We start from the raw sequence: 27,490 nt of genomic DNA, 5'->3' as shown, positions 1-27,490 counted from the left end.
GCAGGGCATGGGCTGTGTGCCCAGGAGGGAGCGAGGGAGGTCTGCCCAGCGCCGCCTCCCTGCCCCGTGCCTGGCTCCCACTGGCAATCTGAGCCCTTGGCCTCCCAAGCTGGCCCTGGCCTGGAAATCCCAAGCAAAGCACATTCTTCAGCCCGGTCACCAGCTCCTGGCCGTGTTAAGGGAAGGTGGGAGGCAGCATTTCTCTTGGCCCCGAGTGACACTGGCACAGATGGGTGCTGGGGGCTGAAGCCTGGATCAATAGGCTGGCTGTCCTCCCCCCCACCCCACCCCCACCACCACAGTGTATAAAAAGCCCCATCTTGACCTATGGCACTCCTGTCAGAGCCCACAGCAAAGAGAGAGGGCAGCCCATCCCTAGGCAGGAGGTTTGAAATACTGATTCCTGGGTCTGATCCTGTGCCAGCCACGGGCTGTAGATGGGCCTGGGGGTTCCTCCCAATGTCCCATGTGGATGAAGTCTAGACGCCCTAAGGCCCAGGTTGATGTGCCCACCTGCACTGCCAACCCCATCTCCTTAGACTCTCCAAGTGGTACTGCCACCCCCCACCCCTGTAAATCAAACCCTTCCCCCCAGTGGGCTTGTGAACCCCTTTACCTCTCCCTCAAGAACAAAAATAACAACGGAGCTACCCACCCAATGTAAGTGAATTATTTTATGTGAAGGAGGGGGCTCGTAACCTCATAGTGAGGCCCTCTTTTGCCCAGTTGACAAATAAGGAAACTGAGGCTCAGAGAGGTTAACAACATCCCAAGATCAATGAGCACAAGACAGTCATGATTCCACCCATCTCTCTTGCGTCGAAGCCTGGGACCCTCCTCCCGGCCTGGCTGGCCTCCCTCTTCTATCAGAGGGCAGCTTGAGATTTGCTTCCTGGAACCCTGCCCTGACATCCACAGCTTGGCTGGGCTCTCTGTAGCCACCACGGGGGAGTCGCTTCTGGGCTGGGCTCGCAACGGCTGACAGCGATCTCGTCTCATTAAATAGTAACTGCAGATTTAGTCCCATCTGCCTCTCCAGGCTGCAACTGCTGGGCGGCAGGAACCTGGCATCGGGTACTGAGCCAGGCACAGGATAGGCGGCCGGGGTTAAACAAAGCACTGGACTGGCCAATGGGGTGAAACAGCGAGAGGGGACCTCTCCTTGGAGATTAGTGTAGGACGGTTCTGTGCTCAGTTCACGTTACCCCTTCCCAATACTTGTCAATCCTCATACTAATTCCTTGGGACGGAAAGTCTTCGTCCTTCGAGGTTTGACATTTGGGACCCAAAGCTAGGCTAGTGCAGTTGATTTGCTCGATTTTCCCAGGTGCTATTGCATTGGAGGCAATGCAAGGGGGTCGTAAGTTTTAGAATCAGACCTCGTTCGGTCACTTACCAGCTTGGGACCTTGGACAAGGTACAGCCGCCCAGGAGCCTTAGTGTTCTAATCCACAAGATGGGACGATCCTACCTGCCTCACAGGGTGGATCTGAGGAGGAAGCAGGGCTCTACCATGTGCGACGGCATCATAGTGGCTGTTTTATAGATGGGGGCATGAAGGCGAGAAGGGGCGGGGACTTCCCAGAGTAGATGGCGACAGGAAAGCCTGTTGGAGGTGGGGCAGAGGAGTCAGGCCGGGAGCCAGACCATCCAACCCGAGATCCTGAGCTGCCTCTGTGGCACCGTGAGGTATGGCCATGCGGTTTGCCACTGCACGTTTCCTACTTCCCTGGCACCCCCAAAGTCTTCCCAGAAAGGACCTGCACGAGGTGAGTCCTCAGAAGATACCAGCGTTGGCCCTGGGTGGCCCTCACAGTGGCTAATCCCCCATTCTCATGATGGGAAGAACCTTTTAGGGTTGGCTGTATCCCTAAGGTTCCGACCACCTTAACACACCTCAGTCCCATCCACGGATCTGGTACCGTTTTGTGCACATGGAAAGCCCCATACACCCCACCCACACACGTGCTAGGCTTGGCTTCCTCTAGGAAAGAGTGTGGGAACCCCTTTCTTGGGGAGGGTGGTGAGGACAGTGCAGAAAGGGAAGTGGCCTGGGGAGACCAAACCAGGGCTTCCCTTAATGTGCTGTTCCACCCTCAGTATCTGCAGCCCCTGAGCCCCGTGTTCTAACAGTTATTTCAGGGGGCTGAGCTGAAATAGGGGTGTCCAGAATCAATAGAAAAGGCCTCTCTGCAGCCGGCTCACCAGGGGGCACCCGTGGCTACAGGCTGCCTCTAGCTGGGTGGGAAGGCAAGGCAGGGCCGGCAGGTGGCGGTACCCTTCTAGGGACCATGTAAGGACAAAGGCCAGGTGCCAGAGGAGAAACGGCCCAGCTCTGAAAGTCCCAGGTTCCACTTGTGCGGCTCAGCAGGGTCACCGCCTCTGGGAGGGGACTCCCAGCGTCCCTGCCCCAGATCCAGGCCGGCAGGCGCTCTCCCTCTGTTCCTGCCTCACGAGAAGCAACGGAACATCAGCGTGGTGTTCTCTGTCTCCCCCGCAGCCGCACAGGAGCAGGTCTTTTTTTCACGTCTGTCTGGTGCTAGAACAGCCTTTAAAAATCGCTGGGAATCAGGAAGAGGCGCTCTGCAAGCTAAAAGGAGGCATGTTCTTCAAGTTCTGGGGCCAGGCAGAAACGGGCTGAAGCTGAATGAATGGAAGCTAGATGTGAGGAGTAACCGGAAGCAGTCCCTGACTGAGGGCAACCTTTTCTCAACACATCCGTGAAGCCTCCCTTCTTTCGAAAAGGAAGCTCAGCTGTTTTCCTAGAGGTGAGGTGCCTGGTTGGGGGAGTGCTGGCTTGAAAGCGGAACCTCTTCAGAGGGAACAGCCAGGAATAGGGGGTCCCTTGGGACCCTCTTTAGCCTGAGAATGTCAGAGGGACTGTTTCATGGGGTCCCCCGCTAACCATCAAGACACCAGTCCACCCCGCCCCTGTACCAAGATGCCAGGGAAGATAGGAATATAGATTTTAATCATTGTGCTGCTGCAGATAACCGGAGTGCAATTAGTCCATCCTTTGTGGATTCGGATGCCACAGTGTAAATGAGGTTTCACACGGAAACACTCTGGGGCTATTGGTGACAGAGGGCCAGGCCTCTGGTCGGCGGAAGGGGTGGCAGGAGGAGAAACAGTGAGGAGAGGAGCGGGGAGCAGAGCCTGGGCGGAGTCGGCTCCTTCCCCAGCATCACATTCCCATCGAGGACCCTGGAGAGGCCTGGATCCTTCCTGGCCAAGGCTGCCGACAGGGATCAGTCCACGACTTCGCTTCCAAAGCTGCCTCTGAGGCCAATTCTTGCTGCAGAGACGAGGTCCAGGGCAGGCTCACTGTTGACCACCAAATGGGGAAGGGATGTAGGCCAAGGGAGAGAAGAGGCATTTGGGAACACCCCCCCACCCCGCAACCCTTCTCCATTTCCATCCTAAGAGACCCTCAAACTCGTTGAGAGCTGGGGAAGGACAGCAGCAGCAGCTCCTCCTCTGGAGATGGGGAGAGGTGGGACTCAGAGAGGGGCAGGTAGCGGCGACTCCTGGGCATTTCTCTGCCTGAGCAGTAAGTGGGGACTCTCCCCCGAGGTCCGCTGAGCTCCAACCCGGGGCTGGAGGTCACTGGGACTCCCTACAGTTTCCTAGGAGTTGGTAGGATTAGGAGGTGGAGGGAGGTCATTTAAGCCCCCGAGCCTGGCCCCACGGGCTGCTGACAGGAGCTGGCCTCTGGGAAGTAGCCCAAACGGCTTTGACAAGACCGCTCCTCTTGTCAAGAGTCAGGTGATCCAGTCCAGGGCAAAGGCGCCGGGCCCAGGGCAGCTAGGAGTCAGAGACACACAGGGCTTCTACCGCGTCACTCAGACCCTGGTTGACGCCCCCCACAGCCAGGAGGCAGTTCTTGACGACAATGCTGGAGCAGGCACAGCGGGGCGTGGGCATGGCTGGGAGCACCTCCCACTTGTTCTTCCCTGGGTGGAACGCCTCTGCCGTCTCCAGGACAGTGGGTTGGTTCCCTGAAAGGGAACCGGAACTTACAAAGGAGTCCAGCCACCCATCCGTGCCCTGCAGTCACCCCGCCTCCCTCGCTCTCACTAGGAGAAGCCAAGCAACCTCAACTTCTTGGCTGCCCCTCCCTACCCTCCGGCTAGTAGCTTTGGTCAAACAGCCACTCTGCCCTCCCTGCTTTCCATCTCTTCATGAGGAAGCTTTCTTCCCCCCACCCCCCTTCTCCTGCTTTTACCAGAAGTTTCTAGACACTGTTACCTCCCTGCCTTGTACGGAAAGCAGCCCACGTGGTCTAGCTCACACTGTGCTCCTTTTATGAGGCAGTGAACTGGAGTCTGTCCACGCTGAGTGAACGGTGGCTGCCTGGAAGCCCGCTGCCCATATATCTCTCCCCTGTTGCTGCTGGGGTTCTGCCTCTGGGAGGGAGGGTCATACAGCAAGTCCTGAGTTCATCACACTAACGTGTGTGACCTTATTGCTTCCTATTCCACGATGGAGCTGGGCATCCGGGGAGAAGATGTGGTCAGAGAGGACCAAGGCCAATCCCACCACACTTCCGCCTGTCATTCCGGGCTGGGGCCCCCAGGGGCCTGTGCTGAGCACCCGAGTTACACGGTCATCAGTAAGTTGCCTGTGCTCTCTGGGCCTCAGTGTCCCTTGTGTAAGCGGACAGAAAGACTACATCGGGGCCCACGTGTGGACACGTGAAGTCCAGGCTAGGAGAAAGGGAGTGTTGTGAATTCTTTGGAACAAAGCAGAGGCGGGCCCTCGCCTGTTTGGCTCAGTGGATAGAGCGTCGGCCCACGGACCGAAGGGTCCCGGGTTCGATTCCGGTCAAGGGCATGTACCTTAGTTGCAGGCTCGATCCCCAGTGGGGGTTGTGCGGGAGGCAGCTGATCGATGATTCTCTCTCATCGGTGTTTCTAGCTCTTTATCCCTATACCTTCCTCTCTATAAATAATCAATAAAATATATATATATATATATATATTTTTAAATATATTTTATTGATTTTTTACAGAGAGGAAGGGAGAGGGATAGAGAGTTAGAAACATCGATAAGAGAGAAACATCGATCAGCTGCCTCCTACACACCCCCCACTGGGGATGTGCCCACAACCAAGGTGCATGCCCTTGACCGGAATCGAACCCGGGACCCTTCAGTCTGCAGGCCGACGCTCCATCCACTGGGCCAAACCGGTTTTGGCTATAAAAATATATATATATTTTTTAAAAAGCAGAGGCGGGCAGAGTGCAAGGAGCCAGCTCCTTCTCCTGCTCGTGCAGAGTGCCAACGATCCACCAAGCACCAGAACCCCAGTACCCGCCTGAAGCCCCATCCTTACCAAGTCCTCCGGCCACGACGACCCGCCCACTCAGGGCGCCAGCCACAAAGTCTGCTCGGCGCTTCTTGAGGAAGGAGGAGCGTTCCATCTTCAGCCAGCCCCCTGCAGGCCAGGGGAGAAGACAGAGAGAATCAGGGGCGACCCCAGCACCCCTAATACACACTGAGTCCCAAGCAGCTCTCCCCTCCACTGACACGATGCCTCCTGCTGTTTGAATGAACACTCTCTGTGGCTAACACCCTCTCCCAAGTCTGCTGCAGTCCTAGGAACTGTGGTCCCCTACAACAAACTACTTGTTCTACCTCTGATCTCACAGGCTCCCAGCTGGGGAAAAAGCGAAGGAGCGGCAGTGAGCACAGGGGTCAGGATCCTTCTGATTCTCTCTGATGCTTCCCATGGCCCTGCCTGGATGTTGTAAGAAGAGACAATGGGTGGCAAAGGCTTTGATAGAAACAAAACCAACCCACCAAAGAGAGCTCAGTACAGATGAAAGAATTTAGTCCCAAAGAACCCCTGAATGGAGAGGGATGTTTAGACTTCTGCAAGGCTCACCCAGCTGGGTAAGTGACCCTGGGAGTGCGGATGAGAGAGAGGTACGGGGGGAGGGGGGGTGTCAGCCAGAGGCAGATGGCACCCAGCTCACCCTGTTCCATGTCAAACATGTCCATAGTCCGGAGGAACTTGGGCTGCCGGTAGAGCCGGCCCTGCCGCAGGCCTCCCAGGCTGTACAAGCGGTCGTCCAGGGTCACGAAGCTGGAGAAGGCCCGTTTACAGGGAATGTTGGGGAACTTGGTCCAGGAGCGAGTCTCAATGTCAAAGACCTCGAAGGCGTTGACTGCATACTTGGACTGTCGTCCTCCTGGAGACCAGAGCAGGGTGGGGGGTGGGCGGAGGAGTAAGCCCCTGAGGACTGGCCTGGGCTTCCCTTTCTGACGGTTACCTAGTCAGGGAGGAGCTCCCTGAGGGATGGGGCAGCATGCTTTCCCCCTAGTGCCAAGGAGATGCTCAACACACAGGCACGGCTTCCCGGGGGAACTGACCGGAGGGAGGGAAGGAATGCCTGATGTGGGACAGACAACCCGTCCTTACCCAGCACATAGATCTTGGAACCTCTAAGGAAGGAGGTGGCCGCGTATCGCGGGGTGGGCATGGGTGCTAGTGACACCCACATGTCCTTGAGCATGTCATAGTGTTGAAGGTGGTTGTGCGGACGCAGGTCCAGGCCCATCCCGCCTGCCGCGTACACTCGGTAATCTAAGGAGAAAGGCCACATGCAACCCCGGGCTCAGCTCACAGACACCATGAGACAGTCCCACCTGTGCTCATCACCTATCACAACCAGGCTCTGGTAACTCCCTGAACACCAGCAATGAAGCCAGGCCCCGGTTCCCACCCACGGCTCTGGCCAAATGACACACACACACACACACACACACACACACACACACACACACTAGGGTTGAGGCAACATTGAAAAGATCCTGCTGTAGTTGAGCCTGGGTCTTCTTGAAGCCATGTCAGGCCTGCATGCCTTAGCTACCTTGTGTCCAGCCGTTAGCTAAGCCCGAAACACCAGGCCTCACGTAGGAGCAGACTGTGGTGGAGTCTAGACCTGGACAATCCTCTGCAGGTCTGGTCCCCTCCATTCTCCTTCCTGGGAAGCCAGAGGGGATGGGAAGCGGAGGGACGTGGCTCTGATACCCCCCAGAAGTGGCCTGGCCCAGGCACTCTGAGACTGGAACTCTCTACAACTAGCAGGAGCCTTTGGAAATGCGGTCAGCCCTGCTGTCATTGGCCTTGTGGGACACTGGACTGCTGCTGGTTCTTCCATTTTCTGCCACCCCCCCATGGGGTCTGCAGAGCCATTGCACTACCCCTCTCCCCTCCCCACTATCCTCCTTCACAAACTGGGAAGCCTGTGGGCTCCAGGAGGTACTGCACTGAATGGGCTAGGGCTAGGGGTGTATGAGGGCGAGGCTCGGAGGAGAGAAAACCAGCCCCTTCAGGAAGCTGCCGGGCAGTGAGCTGGACGCTCTGGGAGAGCAGCTCTCCCTCATGCTCTACTGCTCTGGGCTGCAGGTGCCTTTTCAAGGCGCTTCTCTGCCATTGTACCCGAGAGGACGGGCAAGGCATCCATGGGTCCCTGGGCCTCGCCCCAGTACCTCCTGCAGCCTGTCAGGGGCACAGCCCCCCAGAGGGCTATTTCCCTGGAGCCCTCTCCCACCTCCCAGGAGCCAGTCCTCCCCACATCTGGCTCTCAGAGGCCTTTGTTCTTCAAGAGTATTTCAGGGGTGAGTACTATTTCCTTCTACTTTCTAATCCTGCTTGGGGGGGGGGGGGGCGGGGAACCAACCAAACCAAACAAAAACCCCAACCCTAGCCTGAGGCTAGGAGATGGAGCCTGCTAATGAATTTACCTTATATAAGCTCCACCTCTCCCAGCCCTGTGCCGCCTGAAACACACCTGCCGCTGGGAATCCTCCCGTCCCCTCCACTCATTCCTTCGGACTCACCTGGGGTCCCTGAACACCCAGGATGGGCTGAGAGCACCTGCTCAGTGCTTCCACGACACTTGCATCAGTCTAGGCACCACATGCTCCTGAAATAATCTTTGTCTATTTCTTCCAATAGATTGTAGGTCCTTGAGAATTCGTTAATCTGTGACCCCAGCGTCAGGTACAATGTCTGGCATGCAGGCATATCAATGCTTTTTAATTAACTGATGAACCCATTCAGTGCCACAGTTAAGAGCATAGACTCCAACATCGCTTACTGTGCAACCCTGGCAAGTTTTTTAACCTCTCTGGGCCTCCCATTGCTTCTCTCTAAAATGAGGATAATAATCGCACTTACCTCATCAGACAGGTTGTGAGGATCAAAGATGTTAATATATATAAAACACCTATGGTAAGGGTTCGAAAAATGTTAGTTCTTAATCTTTTAGCACCGTTTATTGAGGCTTGGGGATAAGCATGGGCCTCCATGCCTTCCATCTTCTTACGGGGAGTTTGTGGAGGCTCCCCTGACCATTGTGCCCTGAAGGATTCTGGGCCAGAGTTTCTCTCTGGTCACCTTCATTGGTCAGACCTGGGTTCCTGAAGGCAGAGACCAGACCTGCATCTTTCTCTCCTCCCCGGGACCTAGGCCTGTGGCCGGGACAGAGCAGGTGCCCGGGCGATACCGGTGCCTACTCTACAGCAGACCCAGCAGGCAGCTGGATGCTTTCACCAGACAGGGAGGGAAGGTTCCAGCCCATTAAGTCTGTCTGGATTTGGACAATCCTAATTCCTATTGGGCCACTCCCCACAAAACCCTTTATGTTTTAACAAAATCAACTTTTGGAGCTCCCTCTATGTTCTGGGCTGTTCCAAGCCAGAAGCGAGGGGAAGTAGAGGCGTGGAGAAAATGAAATGAGAATCATAAAACCACATGGTCAGCACACCCATGCCCTGAGAACTCAGGGTGGGTAAGATGCTGCAGGCGTACAGCCCTTATCCGTATCTCAGAGATTAGGAGACAGAGGGAGAGCCTGAGGGTGGGGAGAGGGCCCCAAAGCCCCCTCAGGGGAGCCTGGTGTTGGGGCAATGATGGTGTGAACACCCCCAGGACCTCAAGTGTGTGTCTGGAGGTGGTGGCAGGTGCCAGGCAGTTTCAGGGGATGGTGTTGTGGATGGTCGGCTGCAGCATGCTGCTGAGAGAAGGGGTGTGCACAGCCATTGCACTCCCCCCCCTCCCCTTCCCTCCCCTCCGGCCCAGCCTGCCAGTTTGTTGGGAGGAGCCAGGTGGAGTGGCGATGTGGCATCATGTGGGATTACTAGACCCTTCACTCACTGAGTCTCAGTTTCACCATCTGTAAAATACAGCCGGCCACTGGGTCTCTCGTTTTAGTGTCTACTGGAAGGATCAGATGGGATCAGGAATGGGATCGCGCTGCCCCCACCCCTTTCCTTCCCTGTGGTCTCCCCAGCCCTTCTCTCCGCCCACCCTCAGCCCTTGCCCCCACTTGCCTTTGGCCGTGACAGAAATGCCCATGGCGGCCTCGCGCAGCACGCTCCTCTTCTTCCACTTGCCCTCGTCGATGTGGTACATCTCCACCACCTTCAGGGGCAGCTGGCTGGTGCCCACCCCCCCAATCACCATGATCCTCTTCCCCAGGGCGGTGACGGCCATCCCAGCCCGGGCTGTGGGCAGCGGGGGCAGGGCCGTCCACTGGTCGGCCTCGGGGGAGTAGACCTCAAAGCTGTCCCTGGGGACGCCGTTGTCGTCACAGCCCCCGATGGCATAGACCTGCCCCCCAGTCTCCAGCAGGGAGCAGTAGACGCGGCGGCTGGGCAGCGGCGCCAGGCGCTTCCACTGGAAGTCCTTGACGTTGGGCACCTCCATGGCAGCCCCTCCCGCCGCACCCCCAGCCGCGGAACGCCGGGGTCCGGACGAAGGTGCGAATCCGGGAGCGGGGGGCGAAGGCGCCGGCTACTCCGCGTCCCCTCTCCCCGCCTCCATCCACTCCCTTGCGCCGGTTCCCGCCCGACCCCGCCAGGGCCCCGACGCCGGCGAGCGCTTCACCGTCCCTCAACGCTCAGCATCCCGTGCGTCCACGCTGGGCCCTGGGGGAGGAACGCGGCGAGTCAAGGGCGGCCGCGCCACGGGCCCTCGCCTTCCGTTGCCGGCGGCGGCGGGGCCGCGGAGCGGGCTCCCAGCCATTCACCAACTTTAAAGGGAGGTCGCCGCGGCCCAGAGCGCCACCCCGTGGCGGCATCCCGCCCTGTAACTCTTTGTCCTCCACCCCTCCGTGCGGGCGGATTGGAAACCAGCGGGGTCGCGGGGGCGCAGGGGCGCGGAGAGCGCGGGGGGTGGGTGGGGGGCGGGGCTTTCTCGGGCTCGGGGTGCCTGGCTGCCTTCCCGTAAGCAAAGAGTTAACACCTTTCGGTATTCACGCCCCCACCTCTACCCTTCTCCTCCTCCCCGCAGTCTCCCGCCCCCGCACCACTTACCCAGCCTGGCCGGGCCGCGTGGCGCGAGGCGCAAACAGCGCATCACCGAGAGCCGAGAGTCCCCGCCCGGCGGCGCTGGGAGCCAGGGGCAGGCGCTCTGTCCTTCCCGAGTTCGCAGCCCGCTGTCAGGCAGGCAGAGGAAGAGAAGAAATGGACAGCAGGAAGGAGAAGGGCTGCTGCGGGGGAGGAGGCCGGCCAGCCGGCTCCACGCACTCCCACCCGCAGCCGCCGCCACACCTGTGCAGGAGCCCGCGTGCGCCCCGCGGCGGAGCAGCTGTGACCTCTTTACATAAGCCCCGGCAGCGCCTGGACGCGGGGGAGGGAAGGGGCCCCCGCGGAGACGCTGGTCTTGTCTACAGGATCGGGAATAGCGGGACACTAGACCCAAGTACCCAGCTGACGGGGCCCAGACTCCCTCCGGTGTGGGGGTGGGCGGTTTGTATGTGTTTGTTTTGGATGAGGAGGCGGAGAGTCCAATTACCCAGTTTATCTACAGTACACAGACCCAATTCGCGACAGGCTGGCTCCATAGTCAGCTTTGCTTTGGGGGAGCTATTATCAAGTGGTTAACCTAATAGAAACAAGTGATGTGGGCGGGACCTACGCAGAGCTGACACAGGTGCATCCAAGTAACCTATCCACCATGCAGAACTTACACATCACCTCCCCCCACCCCCCACCCCCGCCCCCTGCAAATGGAGATACCCACGGAGGAACTGACAAATACACGGATATGTGGACACACCTAGAGACACCACCGTAAATACACTCATAGGCTATCTTTCCCCACCCCCGTGGGAAGGGGAAACCCGGTTATCCAATCTTGGCCCTCGGCACCGACCCACAGGGCTTGCCAAATAGTCCTTTGAAACCACTCTCTAATAGCTTTTTCAGGACAGTTGTCCCCAGTAACAAAGCTGCCCGTGACAACAGTGGCCACCTGGTCTGATGGACTGACTGCAGGGCCTATGAGGTGTTCGTCCTACTTGAATACAGCCAAGTCTTAAAAACACTCAGGCTTGGGAGTCTGACAGACCTGGGTTTGAAACTCTGGCTCTGAAATTATTTAATGACTCCGAGCCTCCGTTTCCTTCTATTATTTTAACTAGCCTTTTCATTTTGAGATAAATTGTAGATTCACAGGCAGTTGTAAGAAATGACACCCTTTACTCAGTTTCCCTCGATGGTAACATCTTGCAAAACGTATAGTGCAACATCACAACCAGGATATGGAAATTGATCAGCGAAGATACAGGACATTTCCATCACCCCAGGGATGCTGCATGTTGCCTTCTTATAGCCACACCTACTTCTCTCCCATCCCCTGGCCACCACTACTCTGTTCCCCATAATTTTGTCATTTCAAAAATGTTACATAAATAGAATTGTACAGTATGTAACCTTTTTGGATGGGCTTTTCCTCCTCCAGCAGAATTCTGTGGGGATTCATTCAAGTTGTTGCCTGTTCCAATAGTGCATTCCTTTTTATTTCTGAGTAGCATTCCACAGTATGGATACATCCTTGTAGGTTTTTGTGAAGGTTAAATGAGATAATATTGGTAAAGTGTTCATTCATTCAGCTTCTGAAACAAAGCAAGGACCTGGTACATTGTATTAATATCATTATTACTACAACTACACTCAACAAAACCAATAAAAAGGAAACCTGAGAACAAGCCCAAACATCCCGCCCCTTACAGGTCACACTCCCAATAGGCCCACCTTAATATCTTGAGTCCTTGGCTTAGGAATTCCACTGTGTTCTGGTTTGAATTCTCTGTACTTACAGAGTAAGCATCTCTAGAACCTCCGCATAGGAAAGTTGTGTTCCGTTTTCTCTATTCATTAAGAAATCATAAATTAGCCCTAGCTGGTTTGGCTCAGTGGATAGAGCGTCGGCCTGTGGACTGAAGGGTCCCAGGTTCAATTCTCCTCAAGGGCACATGCCCAGGTTGTGGGCTCGATCCCCAGTAGGGGGCGTGCAGGAGGCTGCCAAACAATGATTCGCATCATTGATGTTTCTCTCTCTCTCTCCCTCTACCTTCCTCTCTGAAATCAATAAAAATATTTTTTTAAAAAACTCATAAATTACAAAAAAATATGTTCTGAATTAATGCAGTTTCCTAGGAAACACCTAACATTTCTCTTTTTCCTAGGGATCGCCATCTGCCCAGAGGAACAGAGGACAAAGCCTCAGCCCTCAGCTGGAACTGTGTTCACAAATTCAGGAAGATTGCCAGTCAGAGGCCTTCCTCAAAGACGCTCGTTTCGATCCTTCTTCAGCCTCTTCTGCCCACTGAGCCTCCTCCCAGGGCAGCGAGGCACGGCTTCCTGTGCCCTCCCCGGCGGGGCAGCTTCCTGAGCTGCTATATGGAGCGCCACCCTGCATTGTGTGTGCGCAGCTCATTGCGTTAAACTAAGCCCTTGCACATCCATTTTCTCGTCATCTTAAAACAACCCCGGAAAGGTTGCCAGGACCGGTATCAGTCTCCACTCTTTACAGACAAGGAACCTGAGACTCAGTGAAAGGACATAACTGACTTATGACCAGGTGAGCTGTTCAGGGTGCATCTAGTTCGTGACGTCCGTATCCAGCGGCCTTTCACTTTATCACAATTAAATCCCAAATGAAGGAATTGTACACGATTAAGGACATCACGCTTTCTCACTCTCACCTGGCTTTTTGTCCAATTACAGTGAAGGAAGGAGCCCAGACCCCAAAGTGTTCCCATTGACGTACTGTTAGTGCTGGGCAGCCCGGCCGGGAGAGGACTGGAATAGGCCCCGGAATGGGCCCCTTTCAAACCCAAAGCTTATGTCCCACAGCTCCACCCTCTATGAGGACCATGGGTTTAGGGACTCAGATCCTTGGGAAACACTAAGCACAGGACCCCCGTCCAGGCCATGGTATCATGGCTTGTTCTGGAAGTCCTGGCTTCTCTCCATCTTCCCCACTCCTTCCCCCGTGGCTCCTCCTCCCGCCAGGTGCCAGGTGACGTCCTTTAGGTCCTTTAGTCTTTACGCTGAGTGCACTTTGAGGAAGCTTGTAACCTAGCAACCCTCACTTAAGATTCCCTGCATCACCTGGTCTCCATGCCTCGGCTGCTTGCAACAAGCTGGGGCTTTAAGTAGTGCCAAGCAGAGGCGGGGATCCCGTGACCCACCACCCCATTCTAGGGTGTAACCGCTTTTCCTGTGTGGAGTTTCCTCCTCATGTTAAACCCACGTCCTTGTGCTCTGAGACCTTGCGTTGCATTGGGCCTGGGTTTCGCTTTTCTCTTAAAGAGTGTTTGACTTTTTGCCTTGGTTCCACTGGCAGGGGAGGGAAGGAGTGTTTGTGAGACTCTAAAGATAAAGCCTTTGGTACCGTAGAGTCTTTATTGTTGTGATGCTAATGCATCAATCAAACTTGCTGAGTACGGCTCAGGAATCAACCAATGAATGCATAAATGAGTGGAACAACAAATTTATTTTTCTCTCTCCATTCCTCTCTCACTAAAAAACCAATTAAAAAAAAAAAAACTCTTTGAGGGATGCTCAGCCCCAGAAAAAGTCACATCTGGGTTGTTTTTGTTTGTTTGTTTGTTTTAAATATATTTTAATTGATTTCAGAGAGGAAGGGGGAAGGGGAGGGAGTGATAGAAACATCAATCATGATGGAGAATCATTGATCGGCTGCCTCCTGCACTCCCCCTACTGGGGATGGAGCCTGCAACCTGAGCATGTGCCCTTAACTGAATTGAACTGATCTCCTGGTTCATAGGTCGATGCACAACCATTCAGCCACACCGGCGGGCCACATCTGGGGTTCAATCAGGTCTAACTTACATGCAATAAAATGCATACTTTGGCTCATTGCGTATTATATTTAGCAGGGGCCTGACTTCCCTAAACTCTGATAGGTTTGGGGGACGCAGAGGGGGGCGGGGAGGGAAGAGCAGTTTCTTCCCTGTAAACCAGGCGGATTCCCATGGCAAACCCTGGCTGGAGTCACTCACTATGTGCGGGGCTTGAAGGGACTGGGGCTTGAAGTGTAGGGCACACTGGGGATGGGGTGGGGAAAGAGGACTTATTTAGCTCCTGCACGGCTCCTTCTGCCTCCTCAGAAATACTGACCTACCATCCTCTCAGTGGGCACCACCAGAACGCCCCTGGGGGGTACCATGCTGCCTGGCAGAACCCGCCTGGAGCTCCCAACGCTGGGGTCCCCTCCTCTCCATCATCCCCTCTCTGCAGTGCCCCACAGATCATGGGGGAGTGGGAAGTGTGTGGACTCCGGAATCAGAGAGACTGGGCTTGGCTCCTGGCTCAGCCACCTCTTAGCTGTGTGGCCGTGAATAAGTCACTATCCCCTGCATCTCAGCTCCTCGTCTGTGGACAAGGAAGAAGGAAACGTACTTCCTGGAGTTGCGGGAGGAACAAGAGGCCAGCACCGTTCCTGGGCAGGCACTAGGCACTCTATCCAGGTCTTCTTTCCTTCCGACTGCTGAATGTCTGTATTCAGGCCCGAACAGCAGGTGTGCCTGAACAGTAGGTGCCCATGTCACAAGGCAGGCACCCCACCAGGGCCCACTCCCTCCCCATGGCAGGCATTTCTGGAGCCTCTGAGTTGGACAGAATATTTTTTCCTCCTAGAGAAAAAGATCTTTTCCTCTGCAGCTTGACGACATTCTCATCTGGAGAGTGGCTGATGCCCTTCCTTTATAATCGCCTCCTACTCCCCGCCAGGAGCTCGGCTGGGCTCCGGGGGTGGGAAGTGAGATGACTCACCCAGTGGGACTCAGGCTGCTCCGGATCAAAGGGAGGGGAAATTCCCCCCAACCTGGGAGAGTCCCTTCGGGCCTCCTCCCGCCCTGTCCCCACCTCAGCCCAGAAGAGGGATTTAGGGATCCAGGAGACTTGATTGGAGATGGCGCGACGCAGGTGCCAGCAGTCAGAACCATAGTCTGCAATTGTTCACATGACACTGGGGTGAGCTACTCACGTGGGGTCCTTCGAAATGACCTCAAACACTGGGGCTTCCCCTGCGGACCACACAGCCTGGAGGAGATTTGAGTTGGCCACATGTCTTCAGCTACCCGCCTGCTCCCTCCTCCTCGGCCTAGCTCAGTGGTCGGCAAACTCATTAGTCAACAGAGCCAAATATCAACAGCACAACGATTGAAATTTCTTTTGAGAGCCAAATTTTTTAAACTTAAACTATATAGGTAGGTACATTGTTAATGGGCCACGAAGTGTCAATCGCACTGTACGTGTGCGCCCACACGTGGTATTTTGTGGAAGAGCCACACTCAAGGGGCCAAAGAGCTACATGTGGCTCGCGAGCCGCGGTTTGCCGACCACAGGCTTAGCTTTATGCAAGGAGAGACTTAATGGGTATCCAAAGAGGAGTGCATCTGTCCACTCATGAGCAGCTTCCTGCCCACTTTGGTAGAATCGGGAAGTGGATCTCGGGTATGGGATGGTGGGGTGGGGGGAAAGGCCATCTTGGTTTTCAGATTCAGGAGTTGCACGATTTAGGGAAGAAAGAGTTCAGAGGGTGGCTTAGTGTTTCTGGGGAGGAGGAGGGAGCTGCCTCCGGATGTAAACAACCCCTCTGCTCTTGAGTGCAGGAGATGGTCTTGCCAGCAGGAAGGGACACGTTCTCTAAATGACCTTGGCCAGGACTTCCCTGTGTTTATTGAGGAAGCTGTAAAAGGAAATGGGACTTACAATAAAGCCTGAGGATCTGGGTTATACACAAGGAAGAATTTCCTGCCCAGGAGCGGCAGGAAATTCAAACACCAGCAGGAGGTGAGGTGAGAGGCCATGGGGCCATCGCCCCCGGGAGAGCCTGGGACTAGGAAAGGCACAGGACAGAGTCAGGAGACCCCTGTTCCAGCCCACGCTTCGTCTACCTGGCCTCTGCGCCTCTGGGCGAGTCGCATCCATTCTTATGTCTGCAACATTAGCAGGGGAAAAGATGAAGAAGACAGCAGGCTGAGGTCTCTCCCAGCTGGAGAATTCTTCCTCCTAGGGGCATACAGGGCAGGAAGCGCTAGAGAAAGAATCATTCAGCCATAGGAACAAAGCAGCCGATTCCAGAATGGGCGTCCTCACATTTTTCGGGGTGGTACAAACGCACAGAGGTCTGACCCCACCTGCTCGCGTAGGCACTGCCGGTCCCCCAAGGTCCAGTGACCAGAAGGCAGTCTCCAGGGGCCTCCCCTGCCCGAGCGGCTGCCACCACCTTCATTTCCCCCAGTCAGCCAGGACGGCTGCGGGTGTTGCCACTGGGCTGGCACGGTGAGACCTTGGGCACCCACCTGGAAACCTCATCCCATTTTCTGTGGGGTCCCGCCACCTCTGGCTGCGTGTTGCCTTCCCACAGGACCGGAGGCGGAGGACTCCAGGGCTCAAGGTGTCCCAATTCTGGCCCTTCCTCCAAAAGCAAAAATGTGTCCATGTGTCCCAGGTCACCAGGCTGGGGCGATCCTCCACCCCCTCTAATGGAGGAGATAGCAAAGCCTCAGGGGGGGCGGGTCCGGCAGCCCAGCAGAGAGCAGAGGCCACAGGCCAGGGAAGGCAGCAGCTGAGCAGGCAAACATGGCTTTTTAAGTGCCCATTAGTAAGTTAATATCGCTGCTTCCCGAGTCAGCAGCATCCTCCATTCTTCTTAATTAAAAAGAGCTCACGTCCTGGCAGAGCTGAGAGGCCCTGAATGATTTACACGCTGGCCCGCTGCTGCAGCTGGGAAATCGGCACCGAAGATTGATTGGCAGATGGGCCAGCCTGCCCGTCATGGATGGCGTGTGCCTGAGCTGGGGAGTGGGGGAGACCAAGGGGGGCCGGCTCTCCTGACGGCAGACTCAGAATGGGGGGAGCCCTGGAGGGAGGCACTGGACCCACAGAGCTCCTCAGGCCCAGGGGTAAGGCCTCCCTCCCACCAAAGCCTGAACAAGAGGCTCCCTGCTTACCTCCTGCTGGGGTCCCTCATCCCAGCAACACTGACTCAGCTGGGGGCCAGAAGCTCCCGCTGTGAGGCTGTCTCATCTCGCCCTGGAGAGAAAGGGGCCCCTCCCTCAGACTCCCCTCATTTCCCGGTGGATGTTGCTCACCCGATAAATAACACTCACTGGGCTTCTGTTTGATCCCTCGCTCACTGTAGGGGGGTTCTCATGGCCGATTCCTTCCTGGCCTCCCTGCTGGCGCACAGTCTTGTCTGAACCCGATGTCGGTGGGATCCAAGGCTCCCTTTTACAGGGTGGGAAGGGGATTGGGGGCCCACAGCCCAGGCCTGTACGGAACAGGAAGTGAGGGCAGCCACCCTCAGAGGTCCCAGCCCTCCGCCTCTCCCTGCCCCCCAGGCCGGGGCAGTGTCTCAGGGAGCAGCCTCCTTCTTCACCCTGTGCCCCTGCTCACCCCCAGAGCCCAGCGTCCTCCACGGGTGCCAGAGAGGCAGGTCCAGCTGGCCCTCCAGCCTGAAAGAGGTGCCTGTCCACCGTGGGCAGGACCCCGACAGCCATATGGAGTGGCTTTTACTGGCCCTGTCTCTCCTCCCCCCGCCCCTCCCCCCGTCCCCTTCTCCGGTGCTTCACATCACTCACACATGCATGAGCACACACATACACACACGCGCACACACAGACACATGCGTGAGCACTCACAGACATACACACACGTGCACGCACACATGCCCTCCTTCCCAGAGGTTCTGTAGAAGGGCCCAGACAGAGGCATATAGAAGGGAGGGGTGGGGATTGCAGAGCAGCAGCACCCAGTGCCCTGCTTTAACCCTCTCCCACCCGGGAGGCAGCAATCTGCCTCAGCAGCAAGGTTGCATCTAGTGTGGTGACCTGTGTTCTCTGTGCTAGAGACAGAGGAGGGGAGGTATGATGGGCTGGCTGCAAGTGGGCTGTGTGTCTGTTCAGAATAGATGTGCCTGACTGGCGTGGCTCAGTGGTTGAGCGTCGACCTATGAACCAGGAGGTTATGGTTCGATTCCCGGTAAGGGCACATACCTGGGTTGTGGGCTCGATCTCCAGTGTGGGGCATGCAGGAGGCAGCCGATCAATGATTCTCTCTCATCATTGATGCTTCTATCCCTCTTTCCCTATCCTTTACACTCAGAAATCAATTTAAAAAAATATTTTTTTTAAAAAAAAAGAATAGATGTAAGAGAGCCCAGGGAAGAGGAGAACAGGCCAAACCTTTGGTGAATCTGAGGGCCTGTGTCCTCATGAGCAGGCTCCCAGTGTGGCAGGTGTGCACCAGGAGGGCACCTGAACCTCAGGCAGGTGTGCCCCAAGAGGGGATCTGTACCTCAGGCAGGTGTGCACCAGGAGGGCACCTGAACCTCAGGCAGGTGTGCCCCAGGAGGGGATCTGTACCTCAGGCAGGTGTGCCCCAGGAGGGGATCTGTACCTCAGGCAGGTGTGCCTCAGGAGGGGATCTGTACCTCAGGCAGGTGGGCACCGGGAGGTGATCTGTACCTCAGGCAGGTGTACACCAGAGGGGATCTGTGCCTCAGGCAGGTGTGCCCCAGGAGGGGACCTGCACCTCAGGCAGGTGGGCACCGGGAGGTGATCTGTACCTCAGGCAGGTGTACACCAGAGGGGATCTGTGCCTCAGGCAGGTGTGCCCCAGGAGGGGATCTGTACCTCAGGCAGACCTGCACCTCAGGCAGGTTTGCACCAGGAGGGGATCTGTACCTCAGGTGGGCAGAGGGAGGGGATCTGTACCTCAGGCAGGTGGGCAGAGGGAGGGGACCTGTACCTCAGGCAGGAGTGCCCCAGGAGGCGATCTGTACCTCAGGCAGGTGTGCACCGGAGGGGACCTGCTCCTCAGGCAGGTGTGCCCCAGGAGGGGATCTGTTCCTCAGGCAGGTGTGCCCCAGGAAGGGACCTGCACCTCAGGCAGGTGTGCCCCAGGAGGGGATCTGTACCTCAGGCAGGTGTGCCCCAGGAGGGGATCTGTACCTCAGGCAGGTGTGCCCCAAGAGGGGACCTGCACCTCAGGCAGGTGTGCACTAGGAGGGGACCTGCACCTCAGGCAGGTGTGCCCCAGGAGGGGATCTGTACCTCAGGCAGGTGGGCAGAGGGAGGGGACCTGTACCTCAGGCAGGTGTGCACCGGAGGGGATCTGCACCTCAGGCAGGTGTGCCCCAAGAGGGGATCTGTGCCTCAGCAGACCTGCACCTCAGGCAGGTTTGCACCAGGAGGGGATCTGTACCTCAGGTGGGCAGAGGGAGGGGATCTGTACCTCAGGCAGGTGGGCAGAGGGAAGGGACCTGTACCTCAGGCAGGTGTGCACCGGAGGGGATCTGTACCTCAGGCAGGTGTGCCCCAGGAGGGGATCTGTACCTCAGGCAGGTGTGCCCCAGGAGGGGATCTGTACCTCAGGCAGACCTGCACCTCAGGCAGGTTTGCATCAGGAGGGGATCTGTACCTCAGGTGGGCAGAGGGAGGGGATCTGTACCTCAGGCAGGTGGGCAGAGGGAGGGGACCTGTACCTCAGGCAAGTGTGCACCGGAGGGGATCTGTACCTCAGGCTGGTGTGCACCGGGTTGGGAACTGTACCTTAGGCAGGTGTGCACCAAAGGGGACCTCCACCTCAGGCAGGTGTGCACCGGAGGGGATCTGTACCTCAGGCAGGTGTGCCCCAGGAGGGGATCTGTACCTCAGGCATTTGCGCACCTGGAGGGGATCTGTACCTCAGACAGGTGTGCACCGGAGGGGATCTGCACCTCAGGCAGGTGTGCCCCAGGAGGGGACCTGCACCTCAGGCAGGTGTGCCCCAAGAGGGGATCTGTACCTCAGGCATTGGCGCACCTGGAGGGGATCTGTACCTCAGGCAGGTGTGCACCGGAGGGGACCTGCACCTCAGGCAGGTGTGCACCGGAGGGGACCTGCACCTCAGGCAGGTGTGCACCGGGAGGGGACCTGCACCTCAGGCAGGTGTGCCCCAGGAGGGGACCTGCACCTCAGGCAGGTGTACACCAGGAGGGGATCTGTACCTCAGGCAGGTGTGACCCAGGAGGGGATCTGTACCTCAGGCAGGTGTGCCCCAGGAGGGGATCTGTTCCTCAGGCAGGTGTACCCCAGGAGGGGACCTGCACCTCAGGCAGGTGTGCACCGGAGGGGACCTGCACCTCAGGCAGGTGTGCACCAGGAGGGGATCTGCACCTCAGGCAGGTGGGCCCCAGGAGGGGATCTGTACCTCAGGCAGGTGTGCACCGGGAGGGGATCTGTACCTCAGGCAGGTGTGCACCAGGAGGGGATCTGTACCTCAGGCAGGTGTGCACCGGGAGGGGATCTGTACCTCAGGCAGGTGTGCACCGGAGGGGATCTGTACCTCAGGTGGGCAGAGGGAGGGGATCTGTACCTCAGGCAGGTGGGCAGAAGGAGGGGACCTGTACCTCAGGCAGGAGTGCACCAGGTGGGGATCTGTACCTCAGGCTGGTGTGCACCGGGTGGGGGTCTGTACCTCAGGCAGGTGTGCACCAGAGGGGACCTGCACCTCAGGCAGGTGTGCACCGGGTGGGGGTCTGTACCTCAGGCAGGTGTGCACCGGAGGGGACCTGCACCTCAGGCAGGTGTGCACCGGGTGGGGGTCTGTACCTCAGGCAGGTGTGCACCGGAGGGGACCTGCACCTCAGGCAGGTGTGTCCCAGGAGGGGATCTGTACCTCAGGCAGGTGTGCACCGGAGGGGACCTGCACCTCAGGCAGGTGTGCCCCAGGAGGGGATCTGTACCTCAGGCAGGTGTGCACCTGGTGGGGGTCTGTACCTCAGGCAGGTGTGCCCCAGGAGGGGATCTGTACCTCAGGCAGGTGTGCCTCAGGAGGGGATCTGCACCTCAGGCAGGTATGCCCCAAGAGGGGATCTGTACCTCAGGCAGGTGTGCCTCAGGAGGGGATCTGCACCTCAGGCAGGTATGCCCCAAGAGGGGATCTGTACCTCAGGCAGGTGTGCACCGGAGGGGACCTGCACCTCAGGCAGGTGTGCCCCAGGAGGGGATCTGTACCTCAGGCAGGTGTGTCTCAGGAGGGGATCTGCACCTCAGGCAGGTGTGCCCCAGGAGGGGATCTGTACCTCAGGCAGGTGTGCCCCAGGAGGGGATCTGTACCTCAGGCAGGTGTGCACCGGAGGGACCTGCACCTCAGGCAGGTGTGCCCCAAGAGGGGATCTGTACCTCAGGCAGGTGTGCCTCAGGAGGGGATCTGCACCTCAGCAAGGTATGCCCCAAGAGGGGATCTGTACCTCAGGCAGGTGTGCCTCAGGAGGGGATCTGCACCTCAGGCAGGTGTGCCCCAGGAGGGGATCTGTACCTCAGGCAGGTGTGCACCGGAGGGGACCTGCACCTCAGGCAGGTGTGCCCCAGGAGGGGATCTGTACCTCAGGCAGGTGTGCACCAGGAGGGGATCTGCACCTCAGGCAGGTGTGCCCCAGGAGGGGATCTGTACCTCAGGCAGGTGTGCCCCAGGAGGGGATCTGTACCTCAGGCAGGTGTGCACCGGAGGGGACCTGCACCTCAGGCAGGTGTGCCCCAAGAGGGGATCTGTACCTCAGGCAGGTGTGCCTCAGGAGGGGATCTGCACCTCAGGCAGGTGTGCCCCAAGAGGGGATCTGTACCTCAGGCAGGTGTGCCTCAGGAGGGGATCTGCACCTCAGGCAGGTGTGCCCCAGGAGGGGATCTGTACCTCAGGCAGGTGTGCACCGGAGGGGACCTGCACCTCAGGCAGGTGTGCCCCAGGAGGGGATCTGCACCTCAGGCAGGTGTGCCCCAGGAGGGGATCTGTACCTCAGGCAGGTGTGCACCGGAGGGGACCTGCACCTCAGGCAGGTGTGCCCCAGGAGGGGACCTGCACCTCAGGCAGGTGTGCCCCAGGAGGAGACCTGTACCTCAGGCAGGTGTGTCCAGGGAGGGGATCTGCACCTCAGGCAGTTGTGCCCCAGGAGGGGATCTGTACCTCAGGCAGGTGTGCACCGGAGGGGATCTGTACCTCAGGCAGGTGTGCCCCAGGAGGGGATCTGTACCTCAGGCAGGTGTGCCCCAGGAGGGGATCTGCACCTCAGGCAGGTGTGCCCCTGGAGGGGACCTGTACCTCAGTCAGGTGTGCACCAGGAGGGGATCTGCACCTCAGGCAGGTGTGCCCCAGGAGGGGATCTGTACCTCAGGCAGGTGTGCCCCAGGAGGGGATCTGCACCTCAGGCAGGTGTGTCCCGGGAGGGGATCTGCACCTCAGGCAGGTGTGTCCCGGGAGGGGATCTGCACCTCAGGCAGGTGTGCACCGGGAGGGGATCTGCACCTCAGGCAGGTGTGTCCCGGGAGGGGATCTGCACCTCAGGCAGGTGTGCACCGGGAGGGGACCTGTACCTCAGGCAGGTGGGCACAGGGAGAGGCCCTACACCGCCTTCCCAATTGAGAGAGCAGCAGGGCACTCTCCCCTAGCCTGTCACCAGGAGAATGTGGCTGCCTGCTTAGTGCCCAGCAGTCATCAGTCCTTCCCTGGACATCACCAGGCAGGAAGTAGAATGACACCTCTATTCATGCCCTGAGCTAGTGGCTGGCACCCCCACAGGGACCACCACCAGGGATCCTTGTGTCCTTTTTGAAATAAGGCTTTGAGAACATTCATACATTCATCTCAGGTAAAAACTGCTGTTTAAACTTTAACCCTGCTATTTTGACGTCTGCACACACTTACTTGCTTAAACAATAGGGTAGCTACCTCAGCCCCCAGATTGAGACCTGGAAACTCACATTAATCCATCCCACATCACAAAGGTCATTTTCCTGTGCCTGTGGACCAGAACCACAGGAGATTGATTCACACTGACTCAGTGGCTCCAGGATTGATTCACACTGACTCAGTGGCACCTGCCTGCTCAGTCCTGCTTTTGTACAATTTGCTTTCGCAAGATAAGTCTGCATTCCAATGTCTAGAATTTGGAATTTAGCATTTAGAACAAAGGAAAATTCTTGTGGTTTAGACCTTTAAAAGGACTGCCTACACCGGGCGGTCGTGAGTGTGGCTACCTGCGTGTGGTGCTCTTGCGGCCGTCCTGGCCAGTTTCAATAAATCCTTGCCTGCTTTTTTTAATCAATTAGCAGCCTCCAGTGGTCTTATTTTTGACTCCAGGTTTCGACCCCACAACACTTTTGTCCTCGGCAGTCTGGGCCCCAAAAGTGCTGTTTGCTTCCTTGGATGACAGCCCTCCCTTGAGGTCCCAGGAGTTATGTTCTGAGAGGTTCCTTGGTACAGACACCCCCAAATCATAGGTGAAAGCCTCTGGTAATAGCCTGGGTCAGGGGTTTGCAAAGGGTGACGTGAGGCCAAGTCCAGCCTGTGATGCTTTTGTACAGCCTGTGATCTAAGAACAGTTTTTACATTTTTAAATGGTTGGGGGGGGGGGAATCCAAAGGAAAATATTTTATGATGTGTGAAAATTATGTAGATTTCACATTTCAGTGTCTATAAATAAAGTTATATTGAAACACGGCCATGCTCATTCATTCACGTCTGTGGCTGCTTTCCCATTACAGTGGCGGTGTGAGTGGAGTAGTTGCAATAGAGTGTATGGCCCTCAAAGCGTAAAATATTTACTATCTGGCCCTTTGCAGAAAATGCTCGCCCTCCCCATCTTAGGCTTTTTTAAGGGGAAGAAGGACCACCGTTTTCTCAACAACCTGCTTCTCACTTACAGCAACAGCTTGGGACAATGGAAGGAGAGGAACATTTGTTGGACACCTCTTGTTTTCCCTGTTTACCACCTGATCTTTACAGCAATCTTGACAGGAACAAGCATTACCAGCTGTTTACCCTACGGAGACAGAGACTCAGAGAAATTAGTAAACTCACCAGACTCTCACAGCTCATCAAGAGAATCCTGAATTCAAACCCAGGCCTGTCTGACTCCAAAGCCCACATCCTCTCCTCTCCAGACCACCAGGCTTCTAAGATGAGCTCCGGCAGCCCAGCGAGGACCCACCCAAATGGCTATGGGTTTGGGCGTCCCGGGGAACAACAGTTGAACTGGGCTCCCCCAGCCTCAGAGCCTAGTCGTTGGGTGAGGGGAGTGCGGGCCACAGGCAGGAGTCACCAACATGACATCAGTGACAGCTCTGACAACGGCACATCAACACCCCTCCCCCCCTCCTGCCTGCTTCCTCATGGCTTGCTATCTCTTTTCATCACTTATTAGCTTTCCTTCGGGAAGGTTCAATTTGCATTTAAATAGGATATCTCTGCAATGGCTCCGATATAACGTTAAGGCACTAATTACAAATGCATTCCTCTTTAAATATTAAGGCACTGCGGTTCGTCTCAGGGGTGATGGAAAGCAGCAGGAATGCTTGGTATTTATGAGTAATGAATATTGAGCTGTTTACTGCAAGGCTTTTATAACTCCCCACCAGCAGAGGGCAGAGAGGAGGTGTTCGCAAGACCCGAGGGCAGCGAGGTGGGAGGGGTGCAGGGTGGGAGATCTTGGGAGCCTAAAATCAACGAAAAATAAACGTGCAACAATAACAATCATTGAAAGAAGTTGGAAGACAGCCAGCAGCATAGAAGCACAGGTGCGTTTGCAGGTGGCTAGATCCCCAAGTTGCTTATAAGCATCTCAGGGCTGGGTCCCTGCCTCTCTTGTTCATCAGTCTCATCACCAAGCCTAATGCCCGGCATGCAGTGGGGGCTCCAGAAATATTTGCCAAGTGATGGATGAGTCAGCCAATCAATCAATTATGGGAGAGATCATTCATTCAAAAACTACTATGAGTCAGGTGTTGTACTAGATTTTCTTGTCTCCTTGTCAAATGATTTATTTCTCCACATTTCCCCCAGAGCTGTGCAGATGATAGACTAATTCCTCTTTATCTCAAAGAATAGCACTTTGCATTTTACATACTGATTTATAATTTTTTTAAAAAAAGATATTTAGTTGATTTTTAGAGAGAGAGAGAGGAAGGAAGAGGGAGAGAAACATCCATCGGCTGCCTCCTGCACGCCCCCTACTGGGGATTGAGCCCACAACCCGTAACCGGGGAAGTGCTCTGACTGCAATAGAATCGGTGACCTTTAGGCGCATGGGATGATGCCCAACCAACCGAGCCACACAGGCCAGGGCTGATTTATAATTTTGCCTTCCTGTGCCATGGTAAATAATGACAGTATAAGTGTGAGGTAAACCAGATTTTAGTATTCCCACTTCACAGGTGAAGAGATTAGCCTAAGAACACCCGGTTCAATTGGAGGCTCAGGCAGGACCTGGACCCTGGTCTCATGGTCCCCAGCCTGAGTCTCATTCAAGTGTCACCTTCCCCCCCCCCCCCCCCCGTGTTGGGCTGGTTACTCTAGTATTCACAGTGTCACACCCCAAACGGGGAGCCCAGAAGAGCAGAAGACCAAAAAGTTTAGCCCAGCCCCTCGCTGGTGCCCAGGAGGCCCCCACACCTTGGCTTGTGCTCTCTGGGGCAAGCACTCTTCCCAGCGGGCGGAAATCCCATTCATTCTTCAGCGTCAGCCTCAGGGTCCTCCAGGAGCCGCCCACTCTCCCTACAGTAACAGTGATCTCTCCCTGTTTCTAAAAAACTTCATCTGTGCCCGGATTTGGCTCTGTGGATAGAGTGTCGGCCTGCGGACTCAAGGGTCCCAGGTTCGATTCCGGTCAAGGGCATGTACCTTGGTTGCAGGCACATCCCCGGTGGGGGGTGTACAGGAGGCAGCTGATCGATGTTTCTCTCTCATTGATATTTCTGACTCTCTACCCCTCTCCCTTCCTCTCTGTAAAAAAGCAATAAAATATATTTTTTTAAAAACAAACTTAATCTGTATCCGTGTTAGCACTTAGCACTGCCTTGCAGGATAATAATCACCACTGATATTTAGAGCACTATGCCAAATTCTTTACGTGTTTTACTTAATTTCAACTTCATATGAACTTAATAATAATAATAGTTAAGAAGTAGATGTTGATTATTGAACATATGTTGATTATTATCTACTGAGTGTGGCACGTGGCCTCCTCTGTCTGCGTGTATCACTAATTGGCATGAGGCCTGCTCTGTCTGTGTGTATCACTAATGGGCATGAGGCCTCTTCTGTGTGTGTAATTTCACCTATAATGTAGGCAGTTGAGGAAACTGAGGCTTAGAGAGGTTAAGAGATCTGCCCCGGGTCACATAGTCAGAATATGCAGTGAAGTCCAGCTTGCCTGACCCTAGAGTCTGCATACTCATCTGCGCAGATGTTCTATCTTTCTTAAGCATTTTAGAGGCAGGAACTGTGTTGTGTGTCATTCTTGCAACCCCCTCAGAACCAAGTACAGCTACTGGTACATAGTTGATATTCAACAAGTTCAGACCAGAAACCAAAAGTTCTGGAGGTTGTGTGTGTTGGTCAGTCTGTGCCTCAGCCAGTGATCTTTGAAGTTAATGATCTGGTTTAAAACCAGCTGGAAAGGAACCTTTGCCTGCAAAGCCAAAGAGGCCCAGCTGAGGAGAGAATGGCACTGGGAGACCCGCATGCCTCCGACCCCAGGCCAGCCTGTCTGGGCTGAGCAGTCCTGCTCTCAGAACCCAGCAGGCACCAGGAATGCCAAGGTGACACTCTGCACAGAGGATTGAAGAAAACTCACCTGACCAGGAAAAGGGGACATCAGGTGCCAAAAACCAAGAAGCGGGTGCTGAAGAGGGTCAGGCCGCCGTTGGCTGGAGGCTCCTCCTAGGAGCAGGCTGGGGTAGTGTTGGCATCTGTCTGATGCCAAAGCCCACATCCCAGGTCCCCAGGGCTTCCTGCTGGATTGAGGAGCCCGCTGCTGCTGCCTCTGGCAGATGGGCCAGGATAGAGCCAGGCCCTGAGCAGAGCGTCCCCCTCACACCCCGCCACAGAGCGCCTGGAAGCAGTAGGGCCCCTGAGCTCCAGGAGGCAGGACTCCCACCAGGAGGCCCTCAGCCAGCTTGCCAGAGCCCCGGCATCTTTGAAGCTTCAGCCGCGAGGGCCTGCTCAGTAAGGAGAGGGGGTGAGGAGGCGGGCCGCTCACACACAGACAATAACGGCCAACAAAAAGGAGATTTAGGGAGCAGACTCTGCCAGATGGGGAGAATGAAGGGGGAGAAAAAGGGTTGTCCTTTGAGATGCTGCCAGTGCATTCATGCAAAGGGCAGAGGTTCAGTTCAGCCCTAAT

At 56.2% G+C, this 27,490-nt stretch overlaps 1 protein-coding gene across 2 annotated transcripts; it reads right to left on the bottom strand.

Moving 5' to 3' along the window:
- Positions 1-2,984: 2,984 nt before the first annotated feature.
- Positions 2,985-12,595, bottom strand: KLHDC8A (kelch domain containing 8A). Of its 2 annotated transcripts, XM_079762196.1 has the most exons (8): positions 12,049-12,595; positions 11,728-11,927; positions 10,327-10,448; positions 9,343-9,939; positions 6,425-6,589; positions 5,979-6,194; positions 5,336-5,437; positions 2,985-3,998 (listed from the first exon to the last, which is right to left on the bottom strand). In XM_079762196.1, the coding sequence occupies exons 4-8, from the start codon at positions 9,716-9,718 to the stop codon at positions 3,805-3,807; spliced, it is 1,053 nt and encodes a 350-aa protein (XP_079618322.1). In that variant the 5' UTR covers positions 9,719-9,939; positions 10,327-10,448; positions 11,728-11,927; positions 12,049-12,595; the 3' UTR covers positions 2,985-3,804. The 2 variants fall into 2 exon arrangements, with proteins under 2 accessions (XP_079618322.1, XP_079618321.1); XM_079762195.1 differs by lacking the exons at positions 11,728-11,927; positions 12,049-12,595 and having other exon boundaries at positions 10,327-10,721.
- Between the last annotated feature and the right edge of the window lie 14,895 nt (positions 12,596-27,490).

The sequence above is a fragment of the Cnephaeus nilssonii genome (assembly GCF_951640355.1).
Source record: "Cnephaeus nilssonii genome assembly, chromosome: 21".
Taxonomy (NCBI): Eukaryota; Metazoa; Chordata; class Mammalia; order Chiroptera; family Vespertilionidae; genus Cnephaeus; species Cnephaeus nilssonii.
This window is presented reverse-complemented; position numbering and strand designations above follow the sequence as displayed.

Bases quoted from the DNA above. Each gene is read 5' to 3' on its own strand.
- KLHDC8A (XM_079762196.1), bottom strand. From the start codon at position 9,718: ATGGAGGTGCCCAACGTCAAGGACTTCCAGTGGAAGCGCCTGGCGCCG. The intron at 6,590-9,342 runs GCAAGTGGGGGC...CTTTCTCCTTAG, and splicing joins CATTTCTGTCACGGCCAAAG to ATTACCGAGTGTACGCGGCA. The intron at 6,195-6,424 runs GTAAGGACGGGT...TCTGGTCTCCAG, and splicing joins TTCCAAGATCTATGTGCTGG to GAGGACGACAGTCCAAGTAT.